The sequence below is a fragment of the Nestor notabilis genome, unplaced genomic scaffold (assembly GCF_000696875.1).
Source record: "Nestor notabilis isolate BGI_N333 unplaced genomic scaffold, ASM69687v1 scaffold36081, whole genome shotgun sequence".
NCBI lineage: Eukaryota > Metazoa > Chordata > Aves > Psittaciformes > Psittacidae > Nestor > Nestor notabilis.
The window spans coordinates 1536-20016 of NW_009916714.1; the positions used below are offsets into that span (position 1 = coordinate 1536).

At 37.1% G+C, this 18481-nt stretch overlaps 1 protein-coding gene across 1 annotated transcript; it reads left to right on the plus strand.

Annotated features, from left to right (window-relative positions):
* Positions 1-875: 875 nt before the first annotated feature.
* TMEM156 (transmembrane protein 156) lies at positions 876-18239 on the plus strand (the record flags this gene model as incomplete). The annotated part of the gene is given in 7 exon segments (XM_010024691.1): positions 876-941; positions 943-1087; positions 5505-5783; positions 7320-7595; positions 9704-9811; positions 12899-13003; positions 18135-18239. Coding segments are annotated over 7 exon segments (1084 nt in total), but the record flags the coding sequence as incomplete, so codon positions are not given.
* Between the last annotated feature and the right edge of the window lie 242 nt (positions 18240-18481).

The window sequence follows — 18481 nt, forward strand, 5'->3', positions numbered from 1 at the left end:
GAAGAGAGCTTTCTGAATTAATCAGATCTTTCATACTGCATATACTCTACATTTGAGTCAAATGATTTGTTTTTACATATGCATTATTCAGAGTATTTTTATTTGGAACATTTCAGAAATGTTCTTTGCAATCTTGTCTGTTAGAAGAATTTATGCAATATCATGGTGGTTGCCAGAATGAAAGACTTCACGTTTTTAACTGGGAAGTTCAGCTGAATAATTGGAACTACAATGTATAGAAATAGCAAGGGCTCTATGCAGTCCTCTTGTGGTGTAAAGGGTAGTAACATACACACTGAAGACACTCTACAGATTATTGGCAGCACGTCTGTTGTCTTTTAAGAATACAGCAGCAACGATAGTATGAACATCTCATAGTCAGCTCATTGTACTTACTACATCACTTACTTGCCAGATCAGACTTTAGGTTGAAATGAACAAATTTAGTCTACTAAAGTCTTAAAGATTCTGTATTAGATAAAATTGTCTTCCCCCTAGGCCCAACGCATACGTATATAAATAAACCAATAAAATCTCCATATCTGACTCATGTGGTTCTGACTCATTTTTTAACGAGGGTCTGAGCAATATTTTAAAAATCTGCTTAGCCAAATGAGAACAAAATTCCTTCGTAGAGGTGATTCATTTACTGTTCAGAAGGTATATGAGAGTGGCCATTAGGGGGTGATGTTCCTAAAACAAAACTACCCCAAATGAATAAAATCGTTTCTATATTTGGGTTTTCTCCTATTTTCATCTGGTACATGAGTTTTATCTTCAGTGTAGTCATTTGAATCATCCTCATCTATGACATTGTAAGAACAGAACTTGGCTTTCCACAACTTAAAGTAACCAGAAGTAAAAAGAAAAGTCGTATGAGAAAAAGGAAATGAATAGACGCTATTTTGCATAAGGTCTGCACTAAGTTAAAAGCTAAACCAGGAAGGAAGTTACCACCACTATGCTAGATGGGAGTGCTTCAGTGACATGTGCTTGCTTTTGGGAAAATCAGGACTCTTTAGATTGGTCCTGGGAATAATCACCATGTTCATTTTATGTTTACCTGAATTTTTCAAAATCCATGAAGGTGAGTGAACAGCTTCTAAAATAGCCTTCTATTTATTTGAAACTCTGCAATTGAAAAGTTGGTACGTGCTTTCCTAAAAGTGATTATCAGAATGCTGTGCTCATATGCAAAGCATATAGATTGTTTTCATTAGATTTTTAACCAAGAGGGTTAATTATTTGTGGCAATTTGAAAGGAGTTTGTAGTTCACTTATCTACACTGCAAAATTCTTGGTAACTATTTCCATGCAACCGTACTTTATCTTCCTCATGAAGAGAGTAGTTAAAGCATGTATGTTCTTTTATAGCAGGCACTCATGTCTTAAAAAATAACTGTTTTTTAAGTTCCTATACTTAAATGTCTATAAAACTTTGTACAATTTCTGTCTGGTATGAGATGTTGTCTGTGAAAGAGGCATGCAGTGGTAACCTGACAGAAAGCAGAGTGGCATAGGTGTAACTGAGTGAAGCAAATCATGCAACATAAATGCCAGCTACATTTTGGTAATCCTAAAGGTTGATCCTGGATTTAGGATGAATGCAAAATACATGTGCATAAGTTATGCATTCAGTGCTTTCTTAAAAATCCATAAATAAATTAATATTAAAATAGTTCTGTCGCATTCATTCCCAATTAAGTTTTTGAGTACACAAATGTTATAATAAAAAGCATCCCTTTGACAAATGGTGTGTGTTCCCAGGCATCATGAAATTAATTATTTATGATGCATAATTTTCTGGAAAAAAACCCAAAACAGATTGGGTTATTTATATTTACATTTATATCTCTATTAACCACAAAGAATAAACATGAGAGTAACTAGAATATTTTAATAGATTTTTATAGTTTATAAATGAACAAACCTGGTAAGCTGTCATAAGTTTCAAATATAAAATTGATGAGTCAGTTTCAGATGTTGGAATAATTAATGTTTTATCTCCATGAAGAAGTAATCAAAAGTATTTGCTAGCACAGACTGTGCAAATAAACAATGACATGACTATTACCAGAAGAAAACATTGACCCTACTGTCAAACATTAAAGAACAATCGTGTTTTCCCATGATTGCTTTCCTAGATTGCTCTTATTGGAGATGATTTATGCTGCAATAGCATGATCGCTGCAATTCTGGTATCTACATGTGATCTTAATCCCAGCATGTCTAAATTAAGATTGTAAAGTATATGAGCAGAATACAGCATAGAATTATGTTTGGAAAATTAGAATCATTGTCATATTTTGAATGTTCTAAAAACCATACTATATGTCTATATAACAGATGGTATAACAATGTCCAAATTACATGAGAAAATAAATATATTGAACTATTTATTTTGAAAATTCCAAGGAATTTGGGTCTCTGGTTCATTGAAAACCTTCTGTTGGAAACTGGTTTTACTTCAGACTTTGTGGCAAACATAAAATGTACAGAATTTGCTGTAGATATTTCAAATTGTTTTTACCCCATGAGGCTTCACCACACAGAGCTGTTGCTGGACATCACTGAGGTGTGAAACATAGTCACTGTATCTTCCTCTATGAAGGGTTCCTAAATGAGTGTCAGAGACCTCCTAGTTCCACAGGCTTTTCCAGGATCACGTTAATGACATGAGTACTTCAGGTTTTTAATACAACCTCTGAAATGGCAGGCAAGCAAAGTATACAGATAGAAGTAAGTGAAACTTGGAGGTTTTATCCCAGGTGACGTTCCAGCATTTATTTTCATTCTGGAGAGGGAATAAAAATGGAAATTTCTCATTAAGCAGAAATGTAGGCAGAAATCAATTTACAAAAACCCCAAACCTTTACAAATTTATCAAAAGAATACGGTTAAGTATTGCCAAAAGTGAAATATTTCCTTTATATTTGTAAAGCAACCCACTTGTTTGGATACAAGGTATTGAACCTTTAAACTACATTGCTTTAGAGCAGGAGGCTGTAATTTTGGAGTCTGATGCTCTCAGTTCAGCCCTGCCCTCTGGGTCCACATACTTGATAGAGTGCATCTCTTTAAATCTGCTGGTTGTGTGTTCCCCAACTTGTACCATATTACGTGATGACTATAATTTCCATAAGGAGGTGATAAAAATTACTATTTATATACTAGTGAATTGATTCAGAACAGTATCGTAGATCAAATGAAAAAAGTCAATCCAAAATGAAATAGGTATGATTTTCATTTTAATGGGAAGCAAGCTTTTTACAAATTCATATCTTTCCTGTGAATAATTTCCTTTCAATGGAATTGGATTTACTACAGAAGAACACCCTGCAAAATGAGGCTTACTAAAAGAATTTCATAATCACAGAACTTCTTAATATTAGGCATGCGGGTTACAGACCTTTGAATACAAAGCCGTCTCCTAGAGATACCTTGCACGGTTTCATCTCACTGATCCTCTTAACTCTTCTGGCTGCCTGCGTTCAGATTTCACAAGACCCCTTCCACATTTCTAGTGATGTTTACATTTGGGAGAGTGCTCCCCAGTCCTGCAGTAAGGAGCAAGCCCCTCGTAGGTACAGCAATGTCTGCCATGTGATCCACTGGGAAAGTCTAGTCTTTTGGCCCTGCTTACAGTCTTTATCAATAACATATATCACTTCTTAGAAAGTCCAGAATCTTATGAGTTGGAAGAAAATGAATGCCAATGTTAGGTTGTAATCTGGCTGGCTTTCTCAGGAGAGGTCTTTCAAGAGGATTAGGAGGTAAGCACCCTCCCTACCAAGACAGCAGTCAAACTTTTCCCATCCAGGTAACATGCATTTACCTATCTATAGCATAGATCACAGGCAGTTCTGGACCCTGATTAGGTGTCGCGTGAAGTCCAAAATGGACTTCATAGTGCTGAAGGTAGACTGCTGTCACAGCACAGCCAGTGGATTGCCAAGTCTGCTTACAAATTCCTTGGTGAAAGGGGTATGATAATGAATTACCATTAGCTGACCTTGAAAGCTGTAGCAGTGCCTTTAAACTGATGCATGCGTGCCTTGCCGTGAGAGCAGAGTAAACATTCAGTTGCTGCTCCTGGCTCATCTCCAGAGAGAAGCTCTACACAAAATGCCTCCTTCAGCTGGAAGAATTTGACCTTGGGAGCCTGCTCCACTTCAGGTTGTGTGGGTCAAATCATAAGCGTTTCAAGGAAACGTTGTGTCTTGCCTCAGGGAAAGATCAAGCCCTAAATTTTGTCTGACAGTTTTCCTTTTTGTATTAAAATGAATTATTTTCTTACCTGCATATGATGTGTATTTTACATTTCAATTTATTATGTTTTATAAGGAGTTTATGACTCTCTGATGTAGTGTTAGTGAAGTGAAGATAATTGACTCTGGCATTGGATTTTGGATTTCATTTCGGCATCCTGTCTGAAATCCTTCACTGAACAATTCCTGAGGTCACCCTGCTGCTATGTGGGCACAGGTGGTCTGTGAAGCTGTCGGATTGCAGCTCAGCACTGCAGCAATTAAAGGCTGTGTTTTTCTCTATATACGTAAGGATTTAGGAACATATTAATCCAATTACTCATAATGGGAGTTAGATGGAAAATTTTGTCTTCATAGAGATGCGAGCATACTACTAGAATTGGAAGCTTAGCTACAAAACTGTAGGTTAGTGCTGCACCAACTCCAGGATTTGGTTATTTGTACTCATAAACACCTTTACCATGTTGGGGTCCAAGAAGTTTTTGTTCTTAGAATTTTTTTCCCACTGAAAAAATAGTTCAATGTTAACTCAAGTTAAAATGCAAGATTTGTACAATAAAGCCCTACTTTAATGTGGAAGAGAGCTAAAATATCACTCATTAATAATTAATTCTATATGGTTTTTGCTACTTGCCAGAACTGCATTAATGTACTCTTAGCTACGGTAATTTGATACTGAAATTTGACTATGACTACAAAACCAATGGTCCTAATTACGGTTCGTGTTTGTTGACTGAATATAAGAGAATGTGAAGGATGTGGTCGGAGGATTCAGCAGTATTTCTGTGTATTTTCACTGTGTGGTTTCAATATCACTGGTAAGAAAGTTTTTGTTCTGATTATAGCTATTTTACAACATAATCGCACTGGTGCATTGCAGCTGCACAGTTCCAGAGCTAAGTGCCCCCTCCAAACGTGAGTGCTTTTGTCTTCTTTTCAAGTACAATCATATCGGGGCAGCTTTGAAACAAGAATGCAACTAGGTACCAGCACCAATTCAAGTTAGTATTACAAGAGATTTTATACAATTCAGAAATGAAATCCAGTATCTACGTAGTGGGAACACTGTGTTTGCTTGCTCTCACTTGATGCATTCAATGTGCTGCCATAACCCTTAAAAAAGAAAGTGCATTACATCATAAAATGGGTCTGTTACACGATGCTTCCATGCACGTATTTGTCCATGTGTCCTATATGACTGTCTTGCTAATAGAGTGTTCTTTTTTTTTTTTACAGCTAACACTGTAGTTGTGTCATGCATGGACACTTGCTCATCAGATAACACCACTTTTCCACTTTGTACTTTTAACAATTCTTGCAAAACATCAGTGCAACAAAGAAGAGAAAACAAGACTATTTTACTGAAGGCCATTGTAAATCATTCCAATTTCCAAAATATTCTGTGTATTTGCCAGTCTTCTGGAATGGTACAACAGTCCCACACCAAACACACAGAGTGTGAATCCAGGGGAGACATAAATGTTGATCAAGGATCAGGAGCAGTGGCTAAAAAAAGTAAGCAGGGGAAGAGAAATACTTAATTTTGCAGTAGGTAATTACAACATAGAAGACATGGGTTTGTTTGGTAGTTAAAAGAAAATTTTAGTATGTTGATGGTTCTCTACGGTCTTTGTACATCTATGACCAATGGGAGTTTTTAGCATGGCTAAAAGATGCAGGCTTTGTGTCAGATTTTCAGTGGCGTTCATTCCTCGCTGTCAGTGAAACATCTCAGTAGCAAAATGCTGATTTCTTTTCTTTGAGGATCTTGTATAAAATCACAGCCACCTGGAATATTTCTGTTGTAAATTTGACCTCTGCCATCTGGCTTTTATGAATGCTCTGATAGTTCCATCTTTATTCTTTTAAATTTGCTAGATTTTCTAAAATACTTCATTTATTTTTAAGGAGTTGTAGTTTCTGATCAGTTTTCATGCTGAATTTGCTTTTAAATGTCACTGTGGAACTCTACATGTAGATACTATTATATATGCTGATATTATCATAGAATCATAAAATCATAGAATGTTTTGGGCTGGAAGAGTCCTTAAAGATCATCTATTTCCACCCCCCTGCTATGGGCAGGGACACCTTCCGCTAGACCTTATATAAAGATAGGTTGTGAGCAAGTGTCTGGAGAACTAATTCAAAGATGGTAACTGTTCATATGGCAGCTATACAAGAAATAACCATTTTTGTGCTTGTAGTTTATGATAATCCACAACTGTGTAGTATCAGAAACGGCCTTGCATGTTTCAAAGAAGACAGCACTGAATAAGGGCTGACACAGCAATACAGAGAAGAGTTCAGCAACATACACGTCTTTCAGACCAGTAGCAGCATATTTCTTCTGTGCCATATACAGATACTTGCAAAGTATCTGGAAACTTTTGGGGAAGAGAATGCCTCTGAATTTTGCTTTCCTAACATTGTCAGGATGCCAATGTCAGAACAGCAACAGGCCAAGTCCCGAATATAAGAAATGCAGTTCATTTTCTTATTACAAAATAGGTGTCTGAGCAAGTATGGAAAATTGCAAAACAAAAATAGGTGGACAAACTCTGTTCTCAGTCATATCTGTACAACTTTATGACTTTTGATGATATCTCACCTACCTATGTTTCTTGTTAACATTCTGCAAGTCTCACAGCTTGTGTGAAACGAAACAAGGACCTTCTGCAACTGGTAGCAGATAGACTAGATGTACACTGCAAATCTCTATCATCATATGGCTTTTACTTAGTTTTTATTTTTTTCATAGCCTGATTTTTGTCTGTTACCTTTGACAACAGATGACAAAACAACAAAAAATGAAAACCTGAGAAGCTGGTAGTAAAGCAAAAAAGGGGCTATAATTTGTAGGGGAAACAAACTTTGTACAGATAATCAATACTTTTCGGATCTGTTCAGAATAACTTTACATGATATCCGTTTGTCCATTTTATCATAGTCAATGATGTAAAAGCCTACTGTATGTTTTGCAGATGAGACAGAGAACTCAGTTTATTGTTCTGAGAGTTGTCTTTTTGTCTACCACATGCTATGTAACAGTTTTGTTTTAATTTTTATTTCCAAAAGCAAAAGGCTCACTTGAAGTGAAAACAGAAGATGTTATTTATTTTTATAAATATTTTAACTTCACTATGGTTTCTGAGAAAGAAGTTGAGCATAAAACTTACTACCTACTGGAAATCCACATTAACAATTCTACAGTCGGAGGAGGAAATGCAGCTGGAGAATACCTAAATCATTCCTGTCTGGTGGCAATGATGGAAGACCAAAACGACTGTATAAATATTTCAATGCAACTGAAGACTTATGTGGAATGTAAGTTACAAAGGAGAGCCACAATGGAAATCAAACCAGAAACAATATCAATCTCGCAAAAAATCTGCAGTAGGTAGCTCTCTGCTTTCAGCAACTGTTTGAAAATATTTAGTTATTGCACAAGAAGATAATACAATTTTGACTACCCCTTAGTAAAAGATCATCTTTAGTAGCCAACTGAAGGTTTTTATAGTGGTTTAAAGCAGGTTTAGCTGTGGCCTTTTTTTTTTCCCCTAGAAGCAGTGCAGCAAAGGAAGTGTTTGTACATTTTTTTTGCTTAGCAGTGACAGACTCACAAATTGCATGTATCACAAAACCTGGAGTTACTTTTTTTCCTCACCCCTCCCTGATAATGGCATAGTCGTGTTGTTCTGGAGGTAAACTGAAAAATTCCTGTTAACTTCTGTGGCAGAAAAATCAGGAGATGCTTTTGACTTTTCTTATCATTGTACCGCAATATCCTACTATAGTACTCTTAGTAAGGCAATAGCCTTACTACAGCACACTTAAAAAAGAAATCTTTTGCTGAACTAGGCTTAGTTTTCCCAGAGGACAGCCTGTCAGCTTTTTAAATTTCTCTTTGTGCTGCAGGAGTTTTTTGGCAGATTCCCTGACCGTGGCTTCCAGCCTGTCTATACACAGCACTTGCCACCTGGGAATTGTTGAGTTATTACATTCATTTTGTTTTGTATGGAAAATACATTTTATAATGTACTTTTGCTGGAAAAAAATAGGTGTTTTGGAGTTGACTAAACCTGTGTTAAATAAAACCAGGTAAAATCCTAGAAAAGAGAGGGCATCTTAGTTGCTTTTTTAAAAAAATATGTAGCTATGTAGCTATCAGAGGAGTTTAATTTGTAACTTGCTCAGCTAACTTGAGTTAAAAACTATAAGCTAACCACCCTTCGCTAAAGGTTATTTTTCTGGGAAGTAGTTATCTCAAATTAACAACAAAAATTAACAATGCATCTCTTCTCTATTTACTTTAAAACAAAGCTAAGAGGTGCTCATGGCTTTTGCTAAGCAAGGTTGACATTCAAGTCATTACAAGTCACTGCAAGACCGGGTAGAGCACTCTGAAAGGAGCCTGGAGGACAGTATAAAAGATATTTTTAGTTCTGAATTAGGAGGGATGAGCTGTGCTTACCTCCAAGTGCCATGGGGTTATTGGCAGTTACTTTATGACTTCTCAATGGAGAAGATACACAGGGGAAGTCGATGTAGGTCTAATTATGTTATTCTAAGTCAAGGAAAGGGAAACAGCGGTTTGTCTGTAGTCTGTAACTTGATTGTATATGAGTCATAATAATATAGTTGGTTTTTTCTAATAGTTATTTGACAGTGCAAAGGTATGCATTAACATGCAGCTGCCAAAGAAGTTTGAAAGGCATTTTGAATCACCAGGGAGGGAAGTTCCCCACATCCTTTCTCTGTGGTATATAGTCTTGGCTTGTACTAATTACAGAGCTAATTTGCCATGGAATGTGGGTGCAATCTACAGCAGCTGCTGTCCAAAAGAGCAGCCTACCTCCTACACCCAGTCCCATGCTGATTATCCTGCATTAAAAGAACTTCCCAGAGGGGTCCTGTTCATGGCATTTCCTCACTTCCTGATAAGAAAACTTCTATATGGAGAATCTTACCTTCTCTCATATATGAAGAGGGACTAGGAGGCTGAGAATGCCAGTGAAGGCCAGTGTTGGACACCGGACCAGTTCCTTCTTTGCTCCACTCAAACAAAAAGGGGACATGTATTACTCTTTGTCTACCTTAAGTATAAATGTTGATCTTTGAAGCATTTTGTTTCCTGGCTGAGTTGCATATAAGAGTTTATACAGGTAGGAAAAGTTTTCATTCACTTAACTACCTATAGTTAGTTTAAACATGGGGAGACAGATACATGTGAAAATTAAGCTAAATTCCAGATAGGAAACTTAATGTCAAACAACAAAGGTGGCAGAAAGAAAAATGCTTAATCTTCTCTTTTGTTCTAAAGCTTTATCTGTGGGAATAGGCATGGTCAAAAAACCTACCAAGGGTGAATGTTCTACTTTTTTTCTGCCAGTGATTTGCTGGTTCATTTTCTCTCTTTTACATTTTATGGACAGATCCAATGTGTATGACGAAGATCATCTGGCTCACCATGATTGCAGTAGTTCTTGTGTTTACTGTTTCAATTGTCGTCTACAAAATAGTCCAAGAAAATGAACAAAACTGTAAGTAACAAAAAGTTAATCTGCATAAATTCAAATTTCTATGCAATGTAAAATGTATTAACTTACAGTAACAAAGATGTTGATTATTAATACGGTTCAGACACCAATATTTGAATTGTAATATAGTAAAAGCTTCTTATAGGGGGACTGAAATACTCAAATGATTGATACTATCACCTCTCACCTCTGAATTGTGGATCTAAACACAAGCTTATTGATGGTGAATGAAATATAGGGGTTTTGACAGACACTTGGTGGCCTCTGATCTTTAGTGATAGGAACTTCTGGTTTCAGCCTGATTCCAGTAGGTAAAACAATTACAGTTGAACCTTGTTGAAGGTCTTAAGCAGAAACACCAATGGCACATATAAGCAGATGGAAATACCCTTTCCTTCCTGAAAATGATTCATCTAGGTCATGGCCAAGACAAATTAGATATGAGGTGATATGCACTCCATTGTCTGTCCTAAAAACTGGTTGTCTAAATTCAGCAGTGGTGTAATCCCATACAGGCGAACCAAACTGTGCCTTCTTAACCCAGAGCTCAATTAAATACAGATAGCATTTCTTCTCTTTGCTGTTACTTCAGCAAGGAAATTTTTGTGCTGTGATTTCTGAATCAGCAGTATTGACTAGTCCAAGTGATTAAAACTTTGCTACAAAAGAACTTGTCCTAAATTCACAGACTGAAGCAACTGTTTCATTCTGTAACGCCTTTACAGACTGTTTCATTCTATAACAGCCAAGACAGGCTCTTCCTATGCAATTCACTTGGGATACAGGCTGAAACCAGATTTACAGTATTTCTGCTAGCAATATACAGTGAAGAAAGCAAGAATTAAAATGTTTGAGTACTCTGAGCTTGAGACTTCTGAGCAATCCGAAGAAAGTCCTCTGCGTGAAAACAATGCAGAAAATTGAAGGCTTGTCAGCTGCTGGTCTTTGGTTTTCACCCGAAGTCAGAGATAGGTGGCACAGGGAGCATGCGTCCTTTCATCAGTGTGAAAAGAGTGTTACTCAGCCTGGCACCTGAGATAACAGCTCTTTGATGGTCTTCACAGCAGTTTCCTGAGACTTTCTGGGCTGTGTCAGCCCTCATTGCACAGAATGCTTCCGGACAACCAGTGTTTCGTTGCTATTACCACTCAGATGTCCGTTCCCCTTGTAGTCCAGAGCTGCTGGATGGAGATCTTGATTGCAGGGGTAATAAAAAAATGATAAGCCATATTCAGTCCCCTGATCATCCTCTCTGTATCCACAGGCAGGTTTGTAATGAAAGAGCAATAGGAGCCTAGATTTAAACATAACTGAACAGAAGGAAGAAGGGTGCCCACACACAAAATGTTTCTATGATTATTTTTGCATAATGTAAATATTTTATGCATATATTTTTAAGGAATAAGCAAAACAGTTGCTTAAAATGGAAAATCTATGTGCCCCCCTCCCACTCACCCCCCCAAATTGTTAAAGAAATTCCTTACCAGATTACTTTGGTTAAAATACATCATCTTTTACTTACTGCTAGAACCAAATTCTGAGACCTATTTTATGTATATAAAAATCCCACAAAGCATAAATTAGGTCTCCGTAAGTGGGCTATTAAATGCTCCACTTTAAAGGACTTTTATTTGTAATTTGAAAGCTACCTATAAATGTCATGGGTATGATTTTCTATGCTTTGAGTCATAACATCCTATTTTAAATGCAGAACCATTAGTAGTGATGATTAATGATTTACTGCCTTTATTCTTAAACATCAGTTTTCTATTAAATGCAGGTTTTTCAGAATCGTCATGGACACAAGCAGGGAGGAAAGATGCCCTTTTGAGGCTTCTAATCACTGACTTGCTTCTAGAATACATTTTCTGCTGATAGAGGAATAGTGTGGTTTCATTAGTTAAATTTATCATATATAACACTATAAGCGATGTCAAATTGTTCTGATAAAAAACCCAAGCAGATTTAAGGGTTGTATCCCTTTTATGTATAGATTTTGATGTCACCTTTAATTGCAAGTCTACAAACTGCCTTTTTCAGTGGTGTCCAAAGATCACAGCAGGATATTACTATGTGCCTAAAACAGCTGCTAAGATTTTTTCCAGTTATAATTCAATTAGTGTTTTTTTTCTTCTCCAAGCACCACTGAAAGCTGTTAAGAAATACAGAATTATTCATTTCCTCTTGAGACCTTGCAAGACATTCTGCGAGGCAGGCTCTGAGATTCTCTGAAATATTGTTTCCATGAGTGCATAAAATAAAATACCCAAATAAACTTGGTGGAGGTTACAACTAATCCATGACAAAAGAGCTAAGTTAGAAGCAGCCCTTTTGCTTTTTCTCTTCCACTCTTGTCTTACAACCATTTCCAGAGCTTCCTTTGACATTAATTGTTATAGTGCATGCTTTGGGCTTCAGTGCATTAGATCTCCAGTGGCTATTCATAAAAAAGTCATGACCTAAATAATGCTAATTTAATGAATTTCTTAAAGCTCAAGTGTTCTAGTGTTCTCAAAAGAAAGAGATAAATATCACTTCTGTAGAAGTGGAGTAAGCGTGTCATCAGAAGCTAGCTGAGCCCTGAACTGCTGTCATGATAGAACAGGGTTAACCATAACTTAGTGCTGAGGAACAATCAGAGCTGCTCAACCTAGCTCTATCTTTCTGAGTGGTATAGAGCTTGCTCTCAAACCATGCTTCCAACGAGGAACACCCCACATATGCAAGGAATCAGTCAGCTTCCTAGGATGCCAGTGCTTTCCACCCTTGCTATTCTGCTATCAACAGTGTGAACCCGAACCTGTGCTAGAAGATGTACATTTTTATAACCTTCCAATATCTGTTCAAGGTACACAGTACAGAAAAGGGAAGAAATAATTTGAAAGGGACAAACCTGAGTGGAATTTCCAGAAAATTCCATTCACAAAATTATAAAACACCTGGCCCTTGCTTTTCCTCATCACCTTATTTCAAAACCTTCCTATTTTTTCATAGGAGGTGTTCAACAGTTTAAGAATAAGGGCTTTACCAGCTTTCCTTCCAATCAGAGCTGAATGTAATTCCATAGCTAACACATTTTGTTTAAAACAGATTGTAAACACAGAGTAACAGCATCATTTTCTACTATTCTGAGAAGAAATGGTTCCAGACATGCTAGAAGAACCATATCTGCTACTAGAATTCATCCTTTTCCTGGTAAGTGATATAAAAGTAAAATAAAACCCTATCAAATCTTGACACATAAGAAGATCAAGAAAGACCTTTTAAGTCTTTCCTGCAAAAGGATGCTTCAAGTTTGTTTCAGAGTTACCTTGATCCTACACAAAAGATAAAGAAATAATTCTGACAATACAACTATAAGAAGACTTACGTGTTCCATGTGGGAATGCTTCTCCCAGTCTCGATGTGTTGCATTAATGACTTTTGAGTTTTTACTGCCTTTTAATTTTTAGCCCTGTTGTGTGCCACATTTGAGGTTTGGCAGCTGAGTGCTTTGTGTTTGTATGAAAAGTATCTAGACATGTACATGTATGCATGGACTATGGATTTATGACTCCTGATAAAATCTGCTACCAAAGGATGAAATGGATGGTTCTGGCAGGACACAGAGAATGGCTCTGCTGGCACTATGTAGCCTATTTCTAGGGAAAAATTCCCCCAAAGCACAATTTTCTAGTTTCAGATAGGAATTAAAATGTGGTCTTCTGAGACTGTAGTATGTTTAGCACAGATAAATTAAATGGCATGGCTAAACTCAAAGTTTCGGGTTTAGAAATTATGATTTGGTGTCAAGTCTCTGTGTGAGGGAAAATCAGCAGCTGTAGCTCTGAGTGTTACTGATATTGCTCAAAGAACCATATGCCTTAATAAATTCCATGGATTCAGGTTTCCCAAAGAGAGCTCTATCTATCTTTAAAAAGATTAACATGAACCTATAGAATAATAGCTCTGAATAGCAAATCAACCCTGCTCCAAACAAAAACAAACACCAGCCAGCAAATGAAAACATGCTTTAAATTTGGTTAGGCTTGGGTACTTCACTGTTTGTCTTGTTAGTTCTTCAGGAGTAAGAAGAGACTCAATAATTTCTCTCTACAACTCAGTAACTCCTGGCATTTCAATTTCACCCAGAGAAGAGTGAATAGCTCTCTGTCTGTCTGAACTCTCTTGCAAGTACAGTTTATGCCTCTCACTTTGAAAGCACTGGCTACCTCTAAGATATATTTATGAGCTCATTATTTTTATCCCACAGGAAAAGAATTATCTTTCTGACATCTTTTGTTTTAGATAGCTTCGCTAGTACCACATCTGTTTTATCAGCATGTTCATGATGGCATTTTTAATGTATATCTAAAGGCATTTTTGATTATGAAGTTTTATGAAAATTCAAATCCAGTTTTAGTAGATCTTACTGAAGAGAATAGGAATCCCTTACTGGTCTGTCATTCTTACTTCCATGTGCCTCTCACTTATATTTATCCATTTAACCCAGATAGATGCTTAGTCGTATGAACTGCTATAATGGGGTTTATTTTAATATTAAATTCCTTGATTTCATACACCATAATTCCAGTCAATCCTGTCAATTTCCCAGTTTATACCAATGTAATTTAAAGTGGAATCAAGACCATATGAAAAGTTTATTCTTTCCACAGTTGCAAAGTCCAAGATTTACTACTGTTATAATGGATTATAAATAGCCATAGATGACTTCATTGACAGCCCTTGATAATATTTTCACTATCACTAGTGCATAGCTTGGAATCTTGAAATAAAACATTGAGATCCACTGAAGACAGTACAACCACCCTGGAAACACCATGATGAGACTAAATAACTATGTATCTGAGAGGATGTGACAATGTATCATACAGAGGAAAAGATGTACAGGCACTACTAAAAGGTTATTCAAAGTTCAAGATAGCTATGGGAAATAAAAGAAGGAAGCCTATACTTTGAGAATGATTTTGTAGGTAAGCTCAGGAAATTACTGTCTTAATATCCCTGTACTCCTACAAAAAGGTAATTTACAGCATGGATGCGAGTATTGTGAAACTCTTAGTGGCTCTGTGGCCGTGAATTCTATCCATTAAATCTGATGGCCAGTGGAAGGAGGAAAACTATGGTATGTTCTCTAGAGTAGGATTAAAGTTACAGCCTTCTGAATTCACGGCACTACAAAGGATTAAGCACATACAGTGAAGACAGGGGAGCTTGGAAGCATTCTGGTAATAAATTTGACTGAATATTGTGCTGCAGCATGGCTGTACGGAGAGTGTTCTCTAGACTTTGGATGTGGTCCTGCCATTGCATTTATGTAAAACAGTCCCTTGAATGGCACAAACTGACAAAACACAGTTGCCTTTAATTGCAGCCACAAGGGAAAGGAAAGAGTAGAGGGTGCTTTTTCTTTGTCCCAAGAAGTAAGTATTCTTTAAGTGGCTGATCTGCATTTCCAGGCACAGAGCATTTTCATACCAAATAAAATTTGATAGTAGTAGCACATAGAAAACAATCCATGAAGAAAAGTCAATTCTTTGCTTTGTGTTCATGACAGAGACTCTTAGAGAGAGATTCCCACATAGGAGACTTTATGGCAAGAATTTCTTTGAGGAGCTTTCTAAAATTGAAGAGGCAGCAGAAGAGGTTTTGGAACAACTTAATAAATTAATAATAGCAATTATAAGGACTAGACAGTATTCCCCACAGTGTTTTTAAAGAACTCAGATGCTGCTAAACTGTCATGCACAGCTTACTGCTTAAATCAGCCTCAGTTCCAGACAAAGGGAAAGCAGCTATACTTCCCCTATTGTTATACCTTTTCCTTAGCACACTTTCCTTAAACCACTGTACTACCTTTTCCACTACTAGTAAGTGATTATAGCTATTCTCATATAGCTGTAACCTGAAAAAATGGCACAGAATTGCTTGTTGGGAGCAGGCCAGTGTGTATGAACTGTGAAAAAAAACCCCAAGAGAATTTACACAGGAAACATTGCATAAATCAGGGTGTTTTAATACCTGGACTGAATCTCCCTAGCAGGACCTTTTCATACTAGAAGTTTCATTCATATAATTATATGGGTTATACATAAGTGTGATTTTATATTACTAGAAGTCTACCACTATAAACTCCCTTTAGACCTTCTTTTTCTAGCATAAGAATGACATTACTTGTTTATGTTTATCCTATTTTGAAAGCAGCATAAGGTGTATTAGAAAAAAGGCCTGTTCCTATTCCTATGTTAGAACTGGACTGTGCAGACAGGGAATCACATTGTTATTTATTTAGTCATACTTTTATTTACAGTCTGTGCGGGCAACCTTAGTTCAAACATAATGCCTTGTTCTGTGTTGCTCCAATGGAATAATACTCTCATTTTCAGGCTCAAGGACTCACAGTTTGGTTCATTACATTTTAGGATACAAATACAGGATTCCTTGAATCATTTATCTGGCTCACAGTAATGCAAAGTTAATTCTGATGGATGGTAATTTTATAACTCATCCTGAAAGAAGGACATTGTAGGATCATGGTGACAACCAGGACTCAGAGAATAAAACCTTGGGGATTCTGGCCTGTGGTTGTTCCCTGGACTGTTCAGAATCTGTGATATTCATAGAATTTTATATAAGTGGGTTTGATAGCTGTAATTTGCACATAAGAACCAAGAAGACAAATTTCCTCTCAGTCGTCTGAATTCCTGTATTATTTTCTGTGCTGTCCTATTAAAACAATAGTTTCTCTCTTAGAGGAAATAGGCAAAATTCTGCCAGCTCTCTGATGTGTTTCTACAGCTTCAGGTTAGTTGACAGGTTAAAACCAGAAGCAAACAGACTCAGTCATGTCAGGGCTGGCATCCCAGTGAGTTCAGATTCACTGCTCCTTGCTTCTACAGCAGCAAATAGATGCAAAGCCAAGAAAGGAGAAATTTGTTTAATCTTGGCCAAGTGAAGCATCACATGTTTGATTTTGATCCTCCTCAGTTCCTGACATAGATGAGTAATTGTCTCTTCCTCTGCAACTTCAATGAATAATGCTGGAAAAAGCAATGCTTGTCATAGTATTCAGTATTAAACACAGATTTATGCGTTTCTGAGATGCAACATTTCCAGAGAAAAACATGAAGCTAATAAGGCTTTGGGGCTTTTTTTATTTTTCAGATGGGAGCATAAAATCTATAGGATGCAGGTAATTTTAGGGAGCTTTTTATAGTCCCTGCAAGCTTTCCATAGAGCACTGACGCACAAGGGGCCTTTTCTCTGCTCAGTTTGCATGCATGCAGAACAGTGCTACACACAGGCTCTGAAGGGACTTTCAGCCTACATTTCCACTCTCTCCAGGTTCATCCTGAGGGTAGAACAAGACCCACTGCTATTTTTAAAACTACCCCAGTTTTATTTTAACTTTGCTTTCTATATTCTGTTCCTTTAATTACCAAGATCCAAACTCTACCTTTTAATTGCATTTACAAAGGGAGAAGCCCAAATGATAAAGTCAGTGGAGAAGAGATGTAGCTAAATAGCTGTGTTGCTACGAACTGAGTAGAAACCCATTTGTAGGCTTACAGAAGTTATGGATGGTCAGGGACAGGATGGGCAGGATGGAGTTAAATATTATTTGTGTTCTACAGGAGTTCTCTGAAAACAGATTGGATCAACAACTCTGAGTTCATTTGCCTGACAATGCTATTTCTGCATTTCTTTATCTGTAACCCAGTAAGTTATCATACCAGGATTTGTGTTGCCAGCATGCTGAAGGCATCACCCCATCTTTCCCTCCTTCTGAGGAGCATGCTGTCATCTTTGTTAGCAACTGGATGACACCCAGTAGCTCTCCCTGTATGACAAGTTAGGGTTAGGGTCTCAAAGCTAAATCATATGTTTCTGAGCAGCAATTTGTGCTGCACTTAAGTGAAAATGAATCTGAAAGTTCACACTCCAGATTCTAGTTGTTTCTGCTTAACTGGCCACCTGTAGGGTTTTGTACTTTGGGATACTCTTATATAACCCCAAATTTGTGTGCTTTTGTACTTTCACTACCGGTAAAATTTCCAAGAGCAAATTAGTACAAGCTGCTTCCCAGGGAGACTTAGGATCACCATGGTGTAGTCCCACTAGTGAACATAAAACATGGTTAGGACCTTTGCGAGTTCCCAAAAGTCGTGTATCTGCATCTCTAGGCACTGAAATCCCACTGAAAACCTGGCTGTTCACCTCTGCCTCGTGTGCAGATAGGTCTTGGTTATTTTCAGACTTGCAGATTCATCTGCAGATGTATTTGCTGTTTAATAATACATCTAAAAATTATTTCAATTTTCAATAGTGAAACCCAGAAAACAACAGATTCCACTGACTGCACAGATCACAAAGATACTGCCCATAATTCATGAACAAGAGCACTGTCATTTGGGTGCATCGACCGTAGAAGGTAAGTAAATACCTAACAATTCCAATTATTCTGGGTTTCCTCGTATTTTTAGAACTAACAGTATGCAATTGTTGCTCAAAATAAATTACTACTTCTAGCCAAGTATACGAGATGACAAACTGGAAAATGTGTTTTGTGAGAGCTAGGAGGAAGGGAAACATAATCAATTTTCTTTCTGGTACCAAGAGTCATCTATAATCTAATATGTTAGCCTTTTAAACCTGTGCCCCTGAAGGCCTCAG